The sequence below is a fragment of the Narcine bancroftii genome, chromosome 2 (assembly GCF_036971445.1).
Source record: "Narcine bancroftii isolate sNarBan1 chromosome 2, sNarBan1.hap1, whole genome shotgun sequence".
Classification (NCBI taxonomy): Eukaryota; Metazoa; Chordata; class Chondrichthyes; order Torpediniformes; family Narcinidae; genus Narcine; species Narcine bancroftii.
The window spans coordinates 226912914-226931635 of record NC_091470.1 but is presented as its reverse complement, the minus strand read 5'-3'; the positions used below and the strand labels follow the sequence as shown (position 1 = coordinate 226931635).

Below are 18722 nucleotides of genomic sequence, written 5' to 3'. Positions count from 1 at the left end.
AGACTGGAATGTATATTAAATGCAGAAAGGTTGATCACTTCATAAGCAAAATGACAAAAAGAAATGACCATAAAACAGACTGTATCAATTACAGAGAATGGAGAATGTATAAAGACAAATTGGGCATAAATAAACAACTTCAAATGTATCAGAGAACAGTTTCTGATGAATTTATGTGGAACTGTAAAAGAAACATGTGAACACTAATTATTGCTAAGCTAGTACTATAAATTGTTGGAAGATTTTTAGGTTGTTTTTTCTTGAGCATACTCTCCAACGTTCAATGTAACTGGACCAGAATAAAGAGACATGTCAGTGAACCTTTTCACTGTTGAATGAGTTTTCTTTGGTGCGTCATCTTGGTTTGAGCCAGAATTAAAATGGGAAATTTGACCTCATTTGAACCATAAAAAATTGCAGCACCGAAACACGCCCTTCGGCCCTTCTAGTCCATGCCAAACCATTTTTCTGCTAGATGAAATGCAGAATTTGAGTGCATATAAACACACAAAATACCACCTTCAAAACTAAAGGAATAAGCAACCTATTTATTCCATTAGTTTTTTGAGTGCCTACCTCTGAATGTGATTTAATCAAAAAATTCAATGGATAAGATAACAAGTATGGAGGATCTTTTTTCTTTTTCTTTCTTTGGCTTGGCTTCGCGGATGAAGATTTATGGAGGGGGTAAATGTCCACATCAGCTGCAGGCTCGTTTGTGGCTGACAAGTCCGATGCGGGACAGGCAGACACGGTTGCAGCGGTTGCAGGGGAAAATTGGTTGGTTGGGGTTGGGTGTTGGGTTTTTCCTCCTTTGTCTTTTGTCAGTGAGGTGGGCTCTGTGGTCTTCTTCAAAGGAGGTTGCTGCCCGCCAAACTGTGAGGCGCCAAGATGCTCGGTTTGAGGTGATATCAGCCCACTGGCGGTGGTCAATGTGGCAGGCACCAAGAGATTTCTTTAGGCAGTCCTTGTACCTCTTCTTTGGTGCACCTCTGTCACGGTGGCCAGTGGAGAGCTCGCCATATAACACGATCTTGGGAAGGCGATGGTCCTCCATTCTGGAGACGTGACCTACCCAGCGCAGTTTGGTCTTCAACAGCGTGGATTCGATGCTGTCGGCCTCTGCCATCTCGAGTACTTCAATGTTAGGGATGAAGTCGCTCCAATGAATGTTGAGGATGGAGCCGAACAGGAGTGTGGGTATGACAATGCCTCTGTATACGCTTATCTTTGTGCGGTTTTTCAGTTGGTTGTTTTTCCAGACTCTTTTGTGTAGTCTTCCAAAGGCGCTATTTGCCTTGGCGAGTCTATTGTCCATCTCGTTGTCGATCCTTGCATCCGATGAAATGGTGCAGCCAAGATAGGTAAACTGGTTGACCGTTTTGAGTTTTGTGTGCCCGATGGAGATGTGGGGGGGCTGGTAGTCATGGTGGGGAGCTGGCTGATGGAGGACCTCAGTTTTCTTCAGGCTGACTTCCAGGCCAAACATTTTGGCAGTTTCCGCAAAACAGGACATCAAGCGCTGAAGAACTCGCTCTGAATGGGCAACTAAAGCGGCATTGTCTGCAAAGAGTAGTTCACGGACAAGTTGCTCTTGTGTCTTGGTGTGAGCTTTCAGGCGCCTCAGATTGTAGAGACTACCATTTGTGCGGTACCGGATGTAAACAGTGTCTTCATTGTTGAGGTCTTTCATGGCTTGGTTCAGCATCATGCTGAAGAAGATTGAAAAGAGGGTAGGTGTGAGAACGCAGCCTTGCTTCACGCCATTGTTTATGGAGAAGGGTTCAGAGAGCTCATTGCTGTATCTGACCCGACCTTGTTGGTTTTTGTGCAGTTGGATAACCATGTTGAGGAACTTTGGGGGGCATCCGAGGCGCTCTAGTATTTGCCAAAGCCCTTTCCTGCTCACGGTGTCGAAGGCTTTGGTGAGGTTAACAAAGGTGATGTAGAGTCCTTTGTTTTGTTCTCTGCACTTTTCTTGGAGCTGTCTGAGGATCTTTACATAGAAATGAAAAATGGTATTCCTCAAGAAGATTGAATCCACCCAAAAGTATGTAAATATCCCGTACAAGCAGATCTCATGTGGTTTTAATCAGAACGTGTCAGTATCTTACACAAAGCAGATATCATTCAATGTGGAAAGTGATTTATGGTTATTAAGTTTTTATTAATATATCATCACCATTAATATTTTATTCACGTTATTTGTTCCTGGGATTTGGACATCTTTACAAATTGCTGGAAATTGCATTAATTATAGCTGTTTTTACAATATTTCTGTCATAGCTTCAGACAGCAATAATCATAGCTGGTCTGATGATAGGCTCATCTTCACCTATTTGTGTTTTCTCCATATCCCTTAATTCCCCAACTAATCATCCTTGTCTTACATACATTTATACATTTACTGAGGTAACCTCCACTGCTTCAATGGGCAGCAAATTCCAGATATTCACCACCCTCCACCTCATCTCTGTCTTAAATCTGCTAGTGGGCAAAGGAGTTAAGGGCTATAGGGATAAGGCTGGAAAGGGGTACTGATGGTAGTGATCAGCCATGATCTGTAAAATGGCGGTGCTGGCTCGACGGGCCGAAGGGCCTACTCCAGCTCCTATTGTCTATTGTCTATTGTCTGAATCTTGAGGCTATGTCCCCAAGTTCTGGCCTACCCCACCAATGGAAACGGCTTGTCTAAGAGAAGAAAGAAAGCACAAGAAACTTTACAATTTTTTTGTAAAATTACACGTAAAAATAATGTAGAAATAAATTGGAAAATACAACTTCTGTGCATTAGATTCTTTAAAAGTTCCATTGACTTTATGGCTTTCCTTGGCCCCAAGCTTATGTTAATGAGACAAAATTGTTATAGGACAAAAAAATCTTCAACATATTACAAGTCCTTCAGACTAGTGTTGTGCCAATAACCTATTCTGCCTAGAATTTCACTATGGCATAACCTTCCAGCTCTATGTACCTATCTAATAGGCTTTTTAAAGATGCTATTGTACCTTCAACCACTGTTACTGTAGTGCATTCCATACACCCACCGTTCTCTGGGTGGAAAAACTAACCTCTTGGATCCTCCCGGTATTTATTCTCAAGCACCTTAAAACTATGCCCCCTCGTTTTAGCAATTTTAGCCCTGGGAAAAGCTTCTAACCATCTGCATGATTAATGCCTCTCATCATCTTGAACACCTCTCCAAGGAATGAAGACAGTTCACTCAACCGATCCTCATATTTAATTTTTTTTTCTCTTTTCATGTTTAAAACTATGTGAGGATTGGCTACATTTCTTGTTGCAAACATGCATTGGCTTTATTTTAAAATTCTAAGACCATGGGGTCTGGGCCCAAGATGGTGGTGCCTATGTTCGGCAGCGGCCTTAAGGGGTTGCAGACTCCATAGAAGCAGAGGACTGTTGCAGGGCACAAGAAAATGGGGAGAACACCCCTTGTTTGAGAAGGAGAAGCAGAGGAGAGGACCCTACGGGACGGTGACCACAGCGGAGTACCAGTGAGGTGAACTGAGGCTAAAGAACATACAGGCGGCAAGCTGTTGGTGACTCAAGGCAAGGAACCTACGCAGGCTGTGGCTGCTAGAGACTGGCTAAAGGGGTACTAAGTATTGGAACTGAAATGTGAGGTGTCAAGAGCTTCCTGATCATTTCAGAGGTTATGCACTGGAGCACAGGTTGTCCATGGTTTGAACTGAAGTCTGTGCAGCATCGTAAGCTGCAGGAATGCTGAAGGTAAATTTGTGGACACTCAGTGACTCTGGCGGGACACCCTTCTGCTTCTCTTTCTATCAGGGGTGCTAGGAAATTTCTACTGATGGTGAATCTCTGTCTGCCTAACAGTAAACTAAAGGAAATTTTGTGTCATATGAATTTTTGTGTTTTATTACATGAAAATAAAAGAATCTTGAATTTAGTAAATGGAAACCATAGTGATTTAGTTGTACAAATATCGGGAGGAGTTGACGTGAAAAGCAGAAATTGCTGTAAAAACTCACAGAAGAGAAAGAAATTAGAGTCAGAGGTTTAAGTCAACGTCCTTTTGGAACTGGGAAGAAATAGGAAATCAAACATGTTTCACATTTCATAAAGTGGGAAGGGGCTAAGAGCATGAATGCTTTTGAGTGGGTGGACACCAATAAAGAATTGGGTAGCATGGTTGGCATAGCAGTTTGCGCAACACCTTTAGAGCCCTCAGGATCGAGATTTGAATCCCACACTGTCTGTAAGGAGTTTGTATATTCTCCCCATGTTATCGTGGATTTTCCCCAGGGCTTCTGGTTTCATCGCACCGTATGAAACGAACCAGGGGTTGCAGCTTAATTGGTTGTAAATTGAGTGGCACAGACTTGTGGGTTGAAATGACCTGTTATTGTGCTGTATGTCTAAATTTTTAAATAATTACAATTTTTTAAATTTAAATTTAGAATTAATGACAAAAGGCAAAAGGTGAGATTGAAGAAGCAGTTATTTGCAAATGTAAGAGAAATAATTAGCAAGTTAATGGATGACAAAACTTGGTGGTGGTGTGGATAGCAAGGTCGTACAAGGAAACAGAACAGATATACAGTTGGGCTGAGTGTTTACAGATGTAATTTAATCCAGGCAACTGCAAGGTAATGTCCATTGACTTTCTTTGGGATTCATTTCATGTTTTAGGCTTTTTCTGTGGAAAAAATCTCCTGATAATGCATCTAAAACAGTAGCACTGCCAGAGCTGCGGTAATGGCAGTGCTGCTGTTGGTACAGACCTGGCAGTGGAGACTAGGAACTGCACCCAATCTGAATGCTGACAGCTCAGTACACATTTCAAACAGCCTGTTAAAGGAGCCACCAGTGTAATTTTTTAAATCCTGAAATTGTGGAGGTCTGTGCCCAAGATGGTGGCCCCCATGCTGGGCAATATACTGCGAGGGATTACAGACTCCAGGGGAGCAGTGGCAAGTGCAGGGCACCAGAAATGAGGAGAGCATCGTCTTGTTGAGAAGAAGAAACAGAAGACACAACCCTACAGGACGGAGACCACTGCAACATATCAGCGAGGGTTTCAGCGGCTGAAGGACCTACACAGGATGTAGGCGACTTGCAGTCAAAGGATCCACACAGGCTGCTCGAGATTAGCTCATGGGAACCAGGTATCAGAACTGAAATTCAAGAGGATGCTGATGGCAAGATGAGGACCTGGGGCACTGGAGGCTTCTTAATCATATCAGAGGTTTGGATCTTGAGCTCATGTTGCCAATAGTTTAAACTGAAGTCTGTATGTGTCAAGGAATGTTGATGAAAAGAGGGAGATTGACATTCAACTCCATAGCTCCCTGAAATTCGCAACAGATAGGCTGGTAGAGCACAACCAAGGCAGAGAACAGAAAAGTTGGGAAGTTATATTGCATTAGAGTATGACGTGCAATTCTCTTTGCCACATATTGAAGATGTGATTACAGTGGAGAATGTGCAGAAGAATTCACCAGGATTTTGTCTGTGATTGCGCCTTTCAATTATAATCCTATAAGAATATTTGCAGGACTTTTGCAGAATGCTTTTTGTAAAAATGCAACAAATTAGCAATGGCAGCAGCTTGCCTGGGAGAGCATGTGATTTTTGCAGACAGGCAGAGACAGAACAGTTTTGCTCTCAGGAAGGGAGTGAAACAGAGAGGAGAGACACAGAAATCAGTTCTAGAAGGACAAAGCCGGCAAACTTTTGGAAGACTGTCTGGTCAAAGGAGAAGACTAAGCTGTCTGAGGTGACCCGAAGGAAAGAGAATCATCTGGAGAATCCTGAAGGGGGCAAGTTTCATCAGTGAGACTGACTGGAAAGGAATCAGGTATGGATGTCCTGGAACAAAAGGAATCTCTCTCTGAAAACCAGCAAGAACCCTCCTGAGTGGTAACCATTTGCCTGTTAAGCACCAAAGACTGGTGAACTTTGTTAATGCCAACTTCAGTGCACAGTACAAGAATTGCTTGCAACCAGTGAGATTGGACTGTGAGCCAAAGAACTTTTCTAATCTTAAATATACATTACACACACCTGCACTTAGTATTAGAGGGGGGTTTAAGTAGGTTAGGTAGGTTAAGTAAGTAGGTTAAGTAATAAGTTAAAGTTTAATTCTGTTTTCTTGTTCAAATATAATTAAAAACTACTTTTGTTTAAGTAACCCTGTGTGGTGGTGCATATCTATTGCTGCTGGTTTTGGGGTCCTCTGGACTCCGAAAATGAAAAGGAAGTTCAATTATGGTTCAAGTTCATTGGATTTCTCAATTTTCTTTTTGGAGTCTCTGGCTATCATTTCACTAGTTGAGGGATTAATCTATATAAAGAACTAGTCATCATTCAGTAAAAAAAAGAATGACTTTTATAAAACTCGACTTAATCTGTTTGATTTCTTGAATTTTGTTTCCCTTCAAGCAGTAGCTACAATTTGAGGACATTACTTGTGTTTATTGAGTTTGACCAAAGGAGGGAGCCAAATTATGTACTGTGACATCCCATCCTCTGAAGCATCTTACTAATAATACCTCCATTACAGGAAACTTCCACCACCCACCACCCCTCCCCCACACAGTAGTTAGATTTCAATTCATTCATGCAATTAATTTTATATTTAATTACCTTTATATTATATCTTTGGAAGACTACACAAAAGAGTCTGGAAAAACAACCAACTGAAAAACCTCACAAAGATTAGCGTATACAGAGCCGTTGTCATACCCACACTCCTGTTCGGCTCTGAATCATGGGTCCTTTACCGGCATCACCTACGGCTCCTAGAACGCTTCCACCAGCGTTGTCTCCACTCCATCCTCAACATTCATTGGAGCGACTTCATCACCAACATCGAAGTACTCGAGATGGCAGAGGCCGACAGCATCGAATCCACGCTGCTGAAGATCAAACTGCGCTGGGTAGGTCACGTCTCCAGAATGGAGGACCATCGCCTTCCAAGATCGTGTTATATGGCGAGCTCTCCACTGGCCACCAAGACAGAGGTGCACCAAAGAAAAGAGGTACAAGGACTGCCTAAAGAAATCTCTTGGTGCCTGCCACATTGACCACCGCCAGTGGGCTGATATCGCCTCAAACCGTGCATCTTTGCGCCTCACAGTTCAGCGGGCAGCAACCTCCTTTGAAGAAGACCGCAGAGCCCACCTCACTGTCAAAAGACAAAGGAGGAAAAACCCAACACCCAACCCCAACCAACCAATTTTCCCTTGCAACTGCTGCAACCGTGTCTGCCTGTCCCGCATCGGACTTGTCAGCCACAAACGAGCCTGCAGCTGACCTGGACTTTACCCCTCCATAAATCTTCGTCCGCGAAGCCAAGCCAAAGAGAAAAGAGACCTTTATATTAGCAAGTATATAACAAATTAAATGAAACTTCAATCTGAAAATTTCTGGAAATCAAACTTGAAAGTGGAAAAATGTTATTACAATAAAAACTGATCATCTGCAAAATAATCCAAAAGGCTTTGAGGGGAAAGAGTCACAATGGTTTTGCTCTCATACCATCTCTTACATAATGACATTTAGATTAAAGAAAATTTACATGAAAAAGCTCCAGAATATTAATTCGAGAAGTTTACCTGTGGCAAAGCATCCTCTGAAGCAGAAAAGAAGTAGGTATGCACAATCATTTCTGATGCCACTTCAAAGAACTTCTCCTGATGGGAGCAAAATTGTAAGAATGCCAAATTACTAAATACAATTCTCTATTACCCCATCTCTCCTTTAATCAAAAATAAAATCAATTTAACAAAATACATAAATATGTTTTCCAGATTTACTGACTAATAATTGCTCGATATATTTATGATTTGGAACTGCCTGCATTTCTCAGCACAAATTATGGCAATTTTCTTGAATTTGATGTGTACATAGTAGCTTTGAAATTAACAGCCCAAACTCTGCCGCTGGAATCACTGCCGGGGATGCGTAATAGCAGCGCTACCATTGGTGTGGACTCGGGAGAGCGGAGAACGCAGACACAGCGATGCTCTGAATGGGTTCAACTGACTGGTCCTAATGCTGGCGGCTCTATACAGGTGTTAAATGGCCTGTTTAAGGAAACGATGATGTTTTAAAACTAAAATACTGCAACTGCAAGGTCTGTGCCCAAGTAGGTGGCGCCTGCGAAACAGGAAGAAAATCCTCCAGTGAGAAAATGAAGCACAGGAGACAACCCTATAGGACAGTGACCATGGCGGCGGGCCAGTGAGGGCCTCAGCAGATGAGGAAGCCACACAGGCTGTGGGCAACTTGCGGTCAGATGACCTACACAGGCTACGGGCTGCTGGAGACTGGCTTATGGGAAACAGGTATCGGAGCCAGGATTCGAGAGGGTGCTGAGGACAAGAAGGGCCCCCGAAGATCCTCGGGTAATGAAGGCTTCCTGTCGTGTCGGAGGTTTGGATCTGGAGCTCGGGTTGCTGATGAATAGAACAGGAGCCCTTGCGACTGCAGAGACTGTGGGAGCGCTGGAGGTGAATCCACAGACACAAGGTGACTCTGAAGGGACTCTCATTTGCTTTTCTTTCTCTTGTACTGTAAGGGGCACTGGGCAACACTGATGGTGACTGTTTGTCTTCCTTACATGTTTCGTACTATTACGTGGACAAAGGAATCTTGATCTTGACGTGGCAGAGGGGCACTGGCTAGGTTTCTAACACTTAACATTGGATAATTTGCTCTCGGATGTGAATTACACTTGACCAAAGTAAGCGAGTGCAAGCACAAGCCTCCACTCAGGAAAGTCTGCTCATCAAGTCGTCTTTTTAACATTTCATTAAGGAATGCAATGTGATATTAAAACAATACAGGAGTGACTGAATGTGCTGCAGGAACATTGAACCATACAGATCTACAGCACGAGACAATAGTTATTCCAGAATGTTCATATAGGCTCTGTTCAAACAAATGAACATCATCTAAACCAGAAGTGGCCAACCTTAAAATTATTAATTTAGACATACAGCACAGTAACAGACCATTTTGGCCCAAGAGTACGTACCGGGGTGTAGTTTAATTGGGCAGCACGGACTCCTGGACTGAAATGGCCTGTTACTGGGCTGCGCTGTATGTTAAATTAAAAAATTAAAAGGTTGGCCACCCCTGATAAATATATTTTCTCTTAATGGTCTTTTACTTTGCTTGAAAATTTCTGTTTGTGCCACAGCCAGTTCTTGCTGTCATGTAACTTATACACAGCAGACCAATATGCAAAATAACATTTATTGAACACCTTAGCACCTGCCCAAGTCCCTCTGCAGTTCACCTCTTCCCCAGCCCTTTCCCCCACCCCACTGACAGCCTTCTGGAAAGACTTTGCTCCAAAGACCTCATTATTCCCCACCCCCACCAACTTCAAGTCTCCACTGGGTCTTCGATGCTCCAATGGAAATTGCTTCAGTGAATCCAGTCAATCATTATTTCCTATACTCCCGGCTAAATCTGGTAAACTTACATGGTGCCGTACAAATTTATTGTTACTTTACATTTGTACTCCCATTTAAAAACTGAAAATTGTTACCATATGTCAAGCTCCAATTTGATTGGCAAACTGAATTTATTCCTCCATATCATCAATGACCTTTGCTTACAATTCATTCCAATTCCTTCCAAATTCATCCTTATTGCTCCACCAAATTTCTATTCTTGCAGTTACAGTTTCTTATGGATATATTATGATTATTTTCAGTATACAAGAATCACTCAATCAAAGGCTCTGAAATTCCTATCCATAGCATATTTCTTAACTATCCAATTGTCTATTTCCTCAAAATAATTTCATCTTTACCAAATGATCAGGCTGCCCAAGTAAGTTGTTAATTTTTAAGGTCATTAATCTTACAAGACTATTAGACGTAGGAGCACCATCAGGCCATTTGGCCCATCAATCTGCTCTGCTCTTCAAATCATGGCGAATGAATTTTCCTTTCAACCCTATTCTCCTCCTTTATCTTCAATCTTTATTAATCAAGAACCTATCAAACTGCTTTGAATATGCTCAATTACAGCCTCCTCAGCCTTCTTCTGCAATGAATTCCACAGACTCAACACCCTCTGGCTGAAGTAGTTTCTCATCTCTATTCTGAAGGGACTTCCTTTTATTCAGAGCTGTGCTCTCAGTCTTCGACTCTCCCACGACTGGCAACATCTTCTCCACGTCCATTGTATCCATTGGTTTCAATATTTGCGAGGTTTCAGCGAGGTCCCCTCCCATCCTAACTTCATCAAGTACAGGCCCATAACCATCAAATACTCCTCATACATTTACTCCCTCATCCTCAGAATCATTCTCATAAAAACCTCCTCTCACCCTCTTCAACATGAGCACATCCTTCCTTACCTACTGAGCCCAGAATGGCTAGCAATTTTCAAAATGTGCTCTGACCAATGTTTTGTAAAGCCTCAGCATTACATATTTGCTTCCATTCCATTTACCTTCCTTACTACAGACTCAACCTGGAAGTTAGGGAAACTGCACTTGAACTCCCAAATCCCTTTGGACCTATGCTTTTTGACTTCTCTCTCCATTTAGAAAATAGTCTTCTGCTTTATTCCTTCTACCAAAGTCCATTACTGCAACTTCCTTATGCTGTACTCCATCTGCCACTTTTTTCCCCATTCCCCTCACCTGCTCAAGTCCCACTCCAGACTTCTTGCTTCCTCAACATTATCCATCCCTCCGCCTATCTTTATGGCCACAAACTTGGCCATAAAACCATCAAGGCATTGTGGTTTTAATTCAACAAGCATGTCCACAGAGGACTGCAGCCTAACGGGAATGAAATAACTCAGTTTACCAGTGTGAGTAAAAGTGTGTACTACTCTGACTGGTCTGGCATCCTGTCCTATAACTGACATAAATTTCAATTTAAATTATTTTTAAAACTTTAGACACACACAGCATGGTAACCGGCCCTTTCAGCCCACGAGCTCGTGCTGCCCAATTACACCCAATTAACCTAAGTTTCGAATGGTGGGAGGAAACTGGAGTCCCCAGGAAAAACCCATGTAGACACAGGGAGGATGTTCAAAGTCCTTTCAGAGCTCAGGATTCAAATCCTGGTCCCTATCGGTGGCGCTGTAACAGAGTTGCGCTAACAATGCCGCCCTGCTTGCTCCCAAAAAAGTAACAAAAGCTTTTATACTCTTGAGCAATTTAGAATCCTTGCTGTAAGTAAGCTTCCAACCCTCACAGCGACATGAGGTGGAAATCATCACAATTTCCCTGGATTGGCCAGGGCTGTAAACTGAGATGAAAGTTAATTTGCATTTATATTCCTCAAAACTTTCCAAAATGATAGCAGGATATAAGGAAAAGGTTATCAAATCAATTCTTGGTTTAAAATAAAGACACACATTTTCATACCTTCAGTGGAGATTCACCACCAACATAAATGAAGAAAACTGGATGCCTCTTTTGCCAATGGTCAAAGAGCTGTTGAGAGGGAAGTGATCTCACAAGAGGCCTGTTAATAAAAACAAATGGAAAATGATGTCAGTTATAATTTACTAGTTCAAATAAATACTTATTGCTGGTTCTACATGTCCACATCTTACTTGGATAGGATTGATGGATGAACTCTGCAATCTTGCCTGATACTGGCATTATTCTATTGGTTTACATTTCCTTTCCTCTATTTGAAAACAACCAAAAATGGTCATGGCCATTCTAAAGTCCAGACCTGCAAATTTAAGTTGGACAATCTACAAAACCAAAATAAAGTAAAATCATATTAATCATGTTCCTTGGGATTTTGCTGGTTCTGGACTGATACATTTTCAGGACCATTGGATGTTATAGCAATTCATACTACAATCCACTTTAAAAAAAAAGTTATACTTTTTCAATCAACCAAGAAAGATTCAAGAACATGCAGGAAAAGGGACCAAGGCATGCGGGAGAGAAGTTATCCATTGCACTAGATGCCAAAGCATAGTTTTTTTCCCAAATTAGATTGGGAATCATCAACATTTTATTCTAAACTGAACAGAATCAAATAGGTTAAAGGAAATAGCAGCCATTACTTCATTACTAAATTTTTATGATTAGGTTCCCAAGTTTATGATTTGAGTTAAGAAGACTATGAATATGAAGCTGATATGATTGCTCTGGGACGAATTACAGGCAGTCCCCGTGTTACGAATGTCCGACTTACAGACAACTCTCACTTACGAACTGGCTGCTCCCCCAATTCACACATGCGCATAATTTTGCCCCAATTCGTGCATAATGTTACCTCACAAATGCCCCTTCCGGTATGCAAGATATCGATGGAACAAGAGTAAGTGTTAATTTTTAATTATGATCTTTTATTTCTGCTTCTTTTTTTGCATAGAAAGGTAAAATATATACTTTAAACATTTGACTAACTGATGTTAAAAACACTAAATAAGAACCATATGTACCTGTTCTGACTTACCTACAAATTCAACTTAGAAGGCCCTTTCAAGCAAGAAAAATGCCCGACTGTAAAGGCAGAGGTTCTGGCAAAAGTAAGGAGACTTACCTTTCTGAATGCGCTGTGGCTGGCTCCGAGGCACCGAATTCAACCCTTCGGCGGAGTGCACCTGGCTTGAATGTACAGCCGCTGCAAGCAGCTGATTAGGGGTGGGCTGATGACGCCGTCAGCCCGTGACCCATCTCCCCACTCCTTCCATGACTCCCTCAGGGCAGGGACAGCAGACGGGATCCAACAGGGCAGTGGGAGCCATTGGGGTAGCAGGACCCAGTAGGAACTGTCAGGGGCAGCTGGTACAAGCTATGACAGCCTCACCAGGCCACTTCGGCCTTCGGGGCTGCTCTCTGTGGCTTAAAACACGACAGAGCAATGGCAGTCTTCCCTACCCATAATCCCCCATGCAGCTGGAACTGTTCTGGGTAACATAGAGCGGTTCCAGCGATGTGGGGGATTATGGGTAGGGAAGACGGCCATTGCTCTGCTACGTATTTATGAAGGGTGGCACTACGGCACCAGTCGCCCCCACATCCATCTGATTCAGAGAGCGCTATGAGGCGCTGCTCAACATGAATGCGATGCTGGAACAGCCTTTTATGGCTGCCCTATGAAAGGTAAGTTTTAAGGTTTTCCTCTGTGCTTGTAGCCGGCCTCCAGGTAGAGGCCTGGCATGAAATGGCCTAAAGACAGACTTAAAAGCAGAATTCATTCGTAACCTGAGGGACTGCCTGTACAACTAAATGAATTAGTATAGAGACCTTAGTCAATGCGTCTCAATGCATGAAATTAATGACATGAAGAATGATTTACAAAGAAAATACTGAACACCTTTCACTCTGCAAGCATCACAAAGCACTGTCAATTAAGTACGACAGCACACAAATTTTAGAAACAAAATATTTACAAATCTCAACAACCACCCATTTGTTAATCTAGAGAATACTATAAAATAATGATAGAATACACAACAAAGACAAGGGGTGAAATTTTACTTTACTTCATATCAGTATTACAAAATCTGAGGGGGCAAACAAGGCACCTGTTGAGCATTTGATAAGCCAGCATTCATTTAATCTTTCACTAGAGTATACCTCAAATGTTTGTGCTGTGAGGGAGATGAAATCTCAACCTTCTGATGCAAGACCAGAGTGCAGTTTTAAATGAGTCAAAACAAATATGTTACGATTCACCCGAGATTTCAAAAAGAGAGTAATTTTACTCACCCGGACACCCTGTTAGCAAATTCAATTATATCCTCTTTGGTGCGAGATCCTCTATAATTATATGCGAGATCGCCCTTCAATCTGTAAATAAAAATCACATCTTGATTAAATGCAGGTGAGTGAAAGCTAAAGGTATACAATCCAGTGATCATTAGGGGAAAATCAGAGGTGGAGAGGGCGAGCAAATTTAAGTTCTTGGGAGTTACTATCTCAGAGATCTTTCCTGGACCAAACACACTAATGGTGTCGTGAAGAGGTTGGAGATATTGGGTGTGACACCAGAAACTCTGGCAAATTTCTACAGATGTGTGGTGCAAAGTGTGCGGATCAGCTGCATCACGGTCTGGTATGGGACACCAATACCCCTGAGCATAAAGTCCTGCAAAAAGCAGTGGACGGATCCCAGGATATTAATAGCAAAACCCTCCCCACTATCAAGAACATCTACAGGGAACACTGCTGTCAGAGACCAGCAGCAACCATCAAGGATCGGCAGCACCCAGTACACATTCGGTGCTGCCATCACAAAAGAGGTAAAGGTGCCACAAGACTCACACCACCAGGTTCAGGAACAGCTGCTGCCCCTCCATTTAAGGACTCTTACTTGTGCCCTTTATTTATTTTTAAATTCTCTCTGTATTGCACAGTTTGTTGACATTCATTATTGTTTACATGTATACTCTGTGTACAGTTTTTTCTTGCACTACAAATTAGTGGTAATTCTGCCTCACCCGCAGAAAAAAGAATCTCAGGGTTGTATGTGATGTCATACATGTACTCTAACAATAAATCTGAAATCTGAACAACAGTTGGGCAAACTTCACAGGATGAAGAATCTAGATGCAAAAGCACAGGGTTATCAATACCATACAATGAATTCATCATATGTACTGCTATTAGGATATGATAAATTGTTTTTTTTTCCCCACTCACTTCTTTGACAACCTGGTATTGCTGGATGATGGAAAAGATGCTCCATGTCTTTAGTCATGTTCTATCAGTCCTCTTTCATTTTTTATATTGCTCAAAATTACTTAATTTGCTCGAAGATGGTGGTTAAGGCTCCACATGATGCAAGACAAATTATTCCAAAAAATTTGCACCTACATTTTGCAACCAAAGCAAAATTTGCTGGTCACTGATGCATTTTCTTTTAGAAAAAAGACAGTCTGCTTCAAAATATGGACAAATTTTTAAAAATGGCTTGAATCTAAGATCATTACATTTTATAATTATAATAAGCAGGTTGCCTTCAATTATATCTGCCCGTAATGCATGAGTGTTCTGACAAAGACAGTACTTATTGAAATACTTACTCATATAAAAGGTGTCCCACACTTAGGGATGTCATAGTTGTGAAAGACAGCATATTGGTCAAATTTATGACATATGAAAGTCTGATATATTTATGTTCATGGAATATGCCAGGATTTACTCGACTATCTCTAATTTTCCTGAACCAAGGAGCAGTCTATTAAGAGTCAATCACACTGGTGGGTCCAGAGTTATATGGAGGTCAGTCAAGGATGACAGATTTCTTTCTCTGAAGGATAATGGCGAATAAGATGGGAGAGAGATTTGGTCAACACTTTTCCCTGATGGAATTTCTAACTCTTTTATCTTGTTTACACTGTATAGTTTGTTTCCCTGGAGGCACACGGGGAGATGGCCAAGTGTTAAACCTGGAGCTGAACAAGCTGGAGGAAATTAGCAGGTTGAGCAGCCTTAGTGAGAGAGAGAGAGAGAGAGAAAAAGCACGGTCGAGGTTTTGGGCCAAGACGCTTTCTCAAGACTGGAGATGTGAAGAGAAAGAGTGAAAGGACAGAAATCTTTTGGGACTGGTGAGGAGGGAGAGGAGAAACATGACAGGCAGAGGCAATAGATTGGCAGATACCACACAAAAGGAGGGAGAGGCAAGAAGAGCAAAGGGGTCAGGTACATGAAGATGAACCATACAGGGTGAAGTAGATGATTAGAAGACAACCTGCCAGTGTTGGAAACTGATAATGACAACGTACAATGCACATATGCACTGAAATTCCTACTTGCTGCTGCCGAACAGGTATTTTGAGGAAAAAAAGTATACATAACTGAATTTAAAAGACACAATAAATACAAAAAAAAGATGGAATATGTTCACAATATCCTAGTGAAAATATAAAATGGCTGCAATAGTGCTTTTGTGGTGTCAGAACAGTTCTTGATTAGTGTAACAAGGTTCAAGGGCCTGAGAGCAATGGAAAAGAAACTGGTCTCAGGCTTCTATACCTTCTGTCTGAAGGAGGCAGAGAGAAGTTGTGACCAGGGTACTGGAGGTCCTCCATAATACTGGCTACCTTCTAGAGGCAGCGCCTCACATAAATGTTTTCAAAACAGATGGGAGGTTGGAGCCTACTTTCCAGAGTTTTTGGTTGCATCATAATCTGGAATGCCAGTTTACTTCCCATGGTCCACCTGTGGATAAGACAATTCAACGACGTGCCTAATCTCCTCAGACTCATTAGAAAGTCGAGGCATTGGTGCACCTTCTTCACAGTTGCCTCAATGTATTGGCTCCGGGAGAGGTCCACATGAATATGGTAGTATAAAGGAAACCAGATGGAACTGAAGAGTGATGGGGAATAGAAAGAGCAGAAGAATCCAGAAGAGAGATGAGTATGGAGGGGGAATTGAACCAGAGGATAGAATGAATGGGGGTGGATGGGGACAAAAAAATAGAATGGGTTGAAAAGGAAAAAAAGCGAGGTGGGGGGGGGGGGGAAGAAAGGAAAACAGAAGTGCAGTGGAAGAAGAGGGAGGTCTCAGTACTTGAAATTAGAAAATTCTATTCTCATACCATTAGGTTGTAGAATGCCCAGGCACAATACAGGTGTTGACCCTCTATGTTGAGCCACACTCTGGCAATGAAAAAGGCTCAGGACAGATTGGTTACTGTGGGAGGAGGAGGAGGAGCTGAAAAAGCATGTAATGGGGATTTTCGGATGGTGAAACTGTCGCCAAGGGTGTGCTTGGCTTCACCAATGTAGAGGAGGTATCATCAGGTGCAGTGAACAGGTTTGAGGAGGTGCATGTGGAAGGGCTATTTAGGTGCCTGGATGGCAGTGACGAAGGAGGCGCAAGAGCAAGTGGCACTTCCTGCAGTTGCAGGGTTCACCAAAAGATGCATGGTGGACAAGGGAGTCACGGAGGAAGGTGGAAAGGAGCAGGAGGGGAAGATGAGAGTGATGGTGGGGTCCAGCTATAGCTGACAGAAATGACAAAGGATGATGCACCGAATGCTGAGGCGGGTAGAGTGAAAGGCAAAGATATTAGAAATCCTATCCGGGTTTGTTTTGGGGGAGGGGATAGTAAGAGAAGAGCTCCCGAAAAAAATGCAAGAGATAGAAGGAGCAGAAGAATGTTAGTATAGCGGTTAGCGCAACACTGTTACAGCGCCAGCCATCAGGACCGGGGTTCAAATCCCGTGCTGCCTGTGAGGATTTGTACGTTTGTCATCGTGTCTGCGTGGGTTTTCCCTGGGTCCTCCGTTTCCACCCACCCTTCAAAATGTACGGGGGTGGGGGGTGGGTTTAGGTCAATTGGTGAAAGGGTCTGTTACTGTGCTATGTATATAAATTAAACATTAAACTCGATGGCTCTATTGACCAGAGTATAAATAGTCTCTCCCCACCTCCCTCCTCCCCACCCTCTCCTCCCCCCCCCACCTCAGGAGACAGAGATGTAGAGCAGGGGTGTCAAACTCAAATTCATGGAGGGCCAAAATTAAAAACTTGGACTAAGTCGAGGGCCGAACTAAATATTTATTGAACATTTTCAACAACATCTGCATGTTTTCTCTTCTTTCAACATATGTAATGTTAAACTTTAGGATATAACTTTAGGAGGATAATTTTACAGGTCAGGAGTAGGTAGCTCAAGTTCACCCTTTGCTTGATCTGAGGGAAACCTATTTGGTCCCTGTGGAGATGTAGTCAGCATTCACAGGCTGTGTCCATTTTGGCCTGCATCAGGACTCAGCATTTCCTGCTCACTCCTCAGGCTCTAGGCCTCTATTCACCCTCGACCCACCATCCCTCTACCTGACCAGTCCTTTACCCAACCTCTACTCACCCCTCACTCCACTCGCTCTGCCTCTACCCATCCCATCCTATACACGCCCCTCTACTGCCTCTCCCCTCAACCTGTTCCTCCCTCTACCCGTCTCTCACCCTCTAATCAACCCTCCCCTACTCGCCCTGTCCCTCCCCTTTTACCTCTTCCCTATCCACCCCTCCTTCTACTCATCCCTCCCTCTAACTGCCCCTCGCACCACCATAACTTCCCCTGCCCATTACGCCTCACCTACACCCTCTGCCCACCCCTGCTTACCCACCCACTCAGGCCCAGCGCGCTGCCGATCAGCCTTTGCGGACAGCCACCATCTCTCTCTTCACGTGCAGGGCCGAACCAGCCGTCCCTGGGGTCCGCGCGGGTGCAAGCGCTGAAGGCCGTGGCGACCGGGAGAAGTGCGCTCGCGCTGTGGAAGGGCCGTCCGGTGCCAGTCGCGCGGGGCTCGCGCTGCCCGGGGGCCGTGCGCAGCCTGCCATGCCCGTCGCGCCGACAGGAAATCACAGGCGCTCGCCAATCCGCCGCACTGCTCGACAGGTGGGAGAAGTGACTGGTTGTGCGGGGAGCCTTCCAACCGGCTTGCTGTCTGATGACATCGACAGACTTCTCGTGTTACAATGGGGAAGGATGTGCAATGAAGGGGGAGGATGGTGGGGGTGACATTACCAAAAAACAGCATCGGCTCTCGCTGCAGGGCGGGCCACCTCTAATACATTTTTGAAATGATCTTGCGGGCCAAATATAATTATATCGCGGGCCAGTGTTTGACATGTGTGATGTAGAGGGAGAGAAGTGTCAGAAATTTTTAAAAAATTTTTCAAAGTGGGTAGAGGTTAGTAGCAAAGTTTATAAAATTGACGAGTACTGCACAAGTGCAGAAGAAGCAACCCTAATGCAGTCATCACTATAACAA

The 18722-nt window shown here is 43.2% G+C and overlaps 1 protein-coding gene across 3 annotated transcripts in view; it reads right to left on the bottom strand.

The window, feature by feature from the left end:
• Positions 1 to 18722, bottom strand: part of LOC138755104 (protein disulfide-isomerase TMX3-like) — a 174791-nt gene that overhangs the window by 96140 nt on the left and 59929 nt on the right. For all 3 annotated transcript variants that reach the window (XM_069920405.1, XM_069920406.1, XM_069920407.1), the window contains 3 exons: positions 13703 to 13783; positions 11390 to 11489; positions 7602 to 7679 (listed from right to left, as the gene is read on the bottom strand). In XM_069920405.1, coding sequence (XP_069776506.1) covers positions 7602 to 7679; positions 11390 to 11489; positions 13703 to 13783 — 259 coding nt within the window. The remainder of the gene's footprint in view (positions 1 to 7601; positions 7680 to 11389; positions 11490 to 13702; positions 13784 to 18722) is intronic.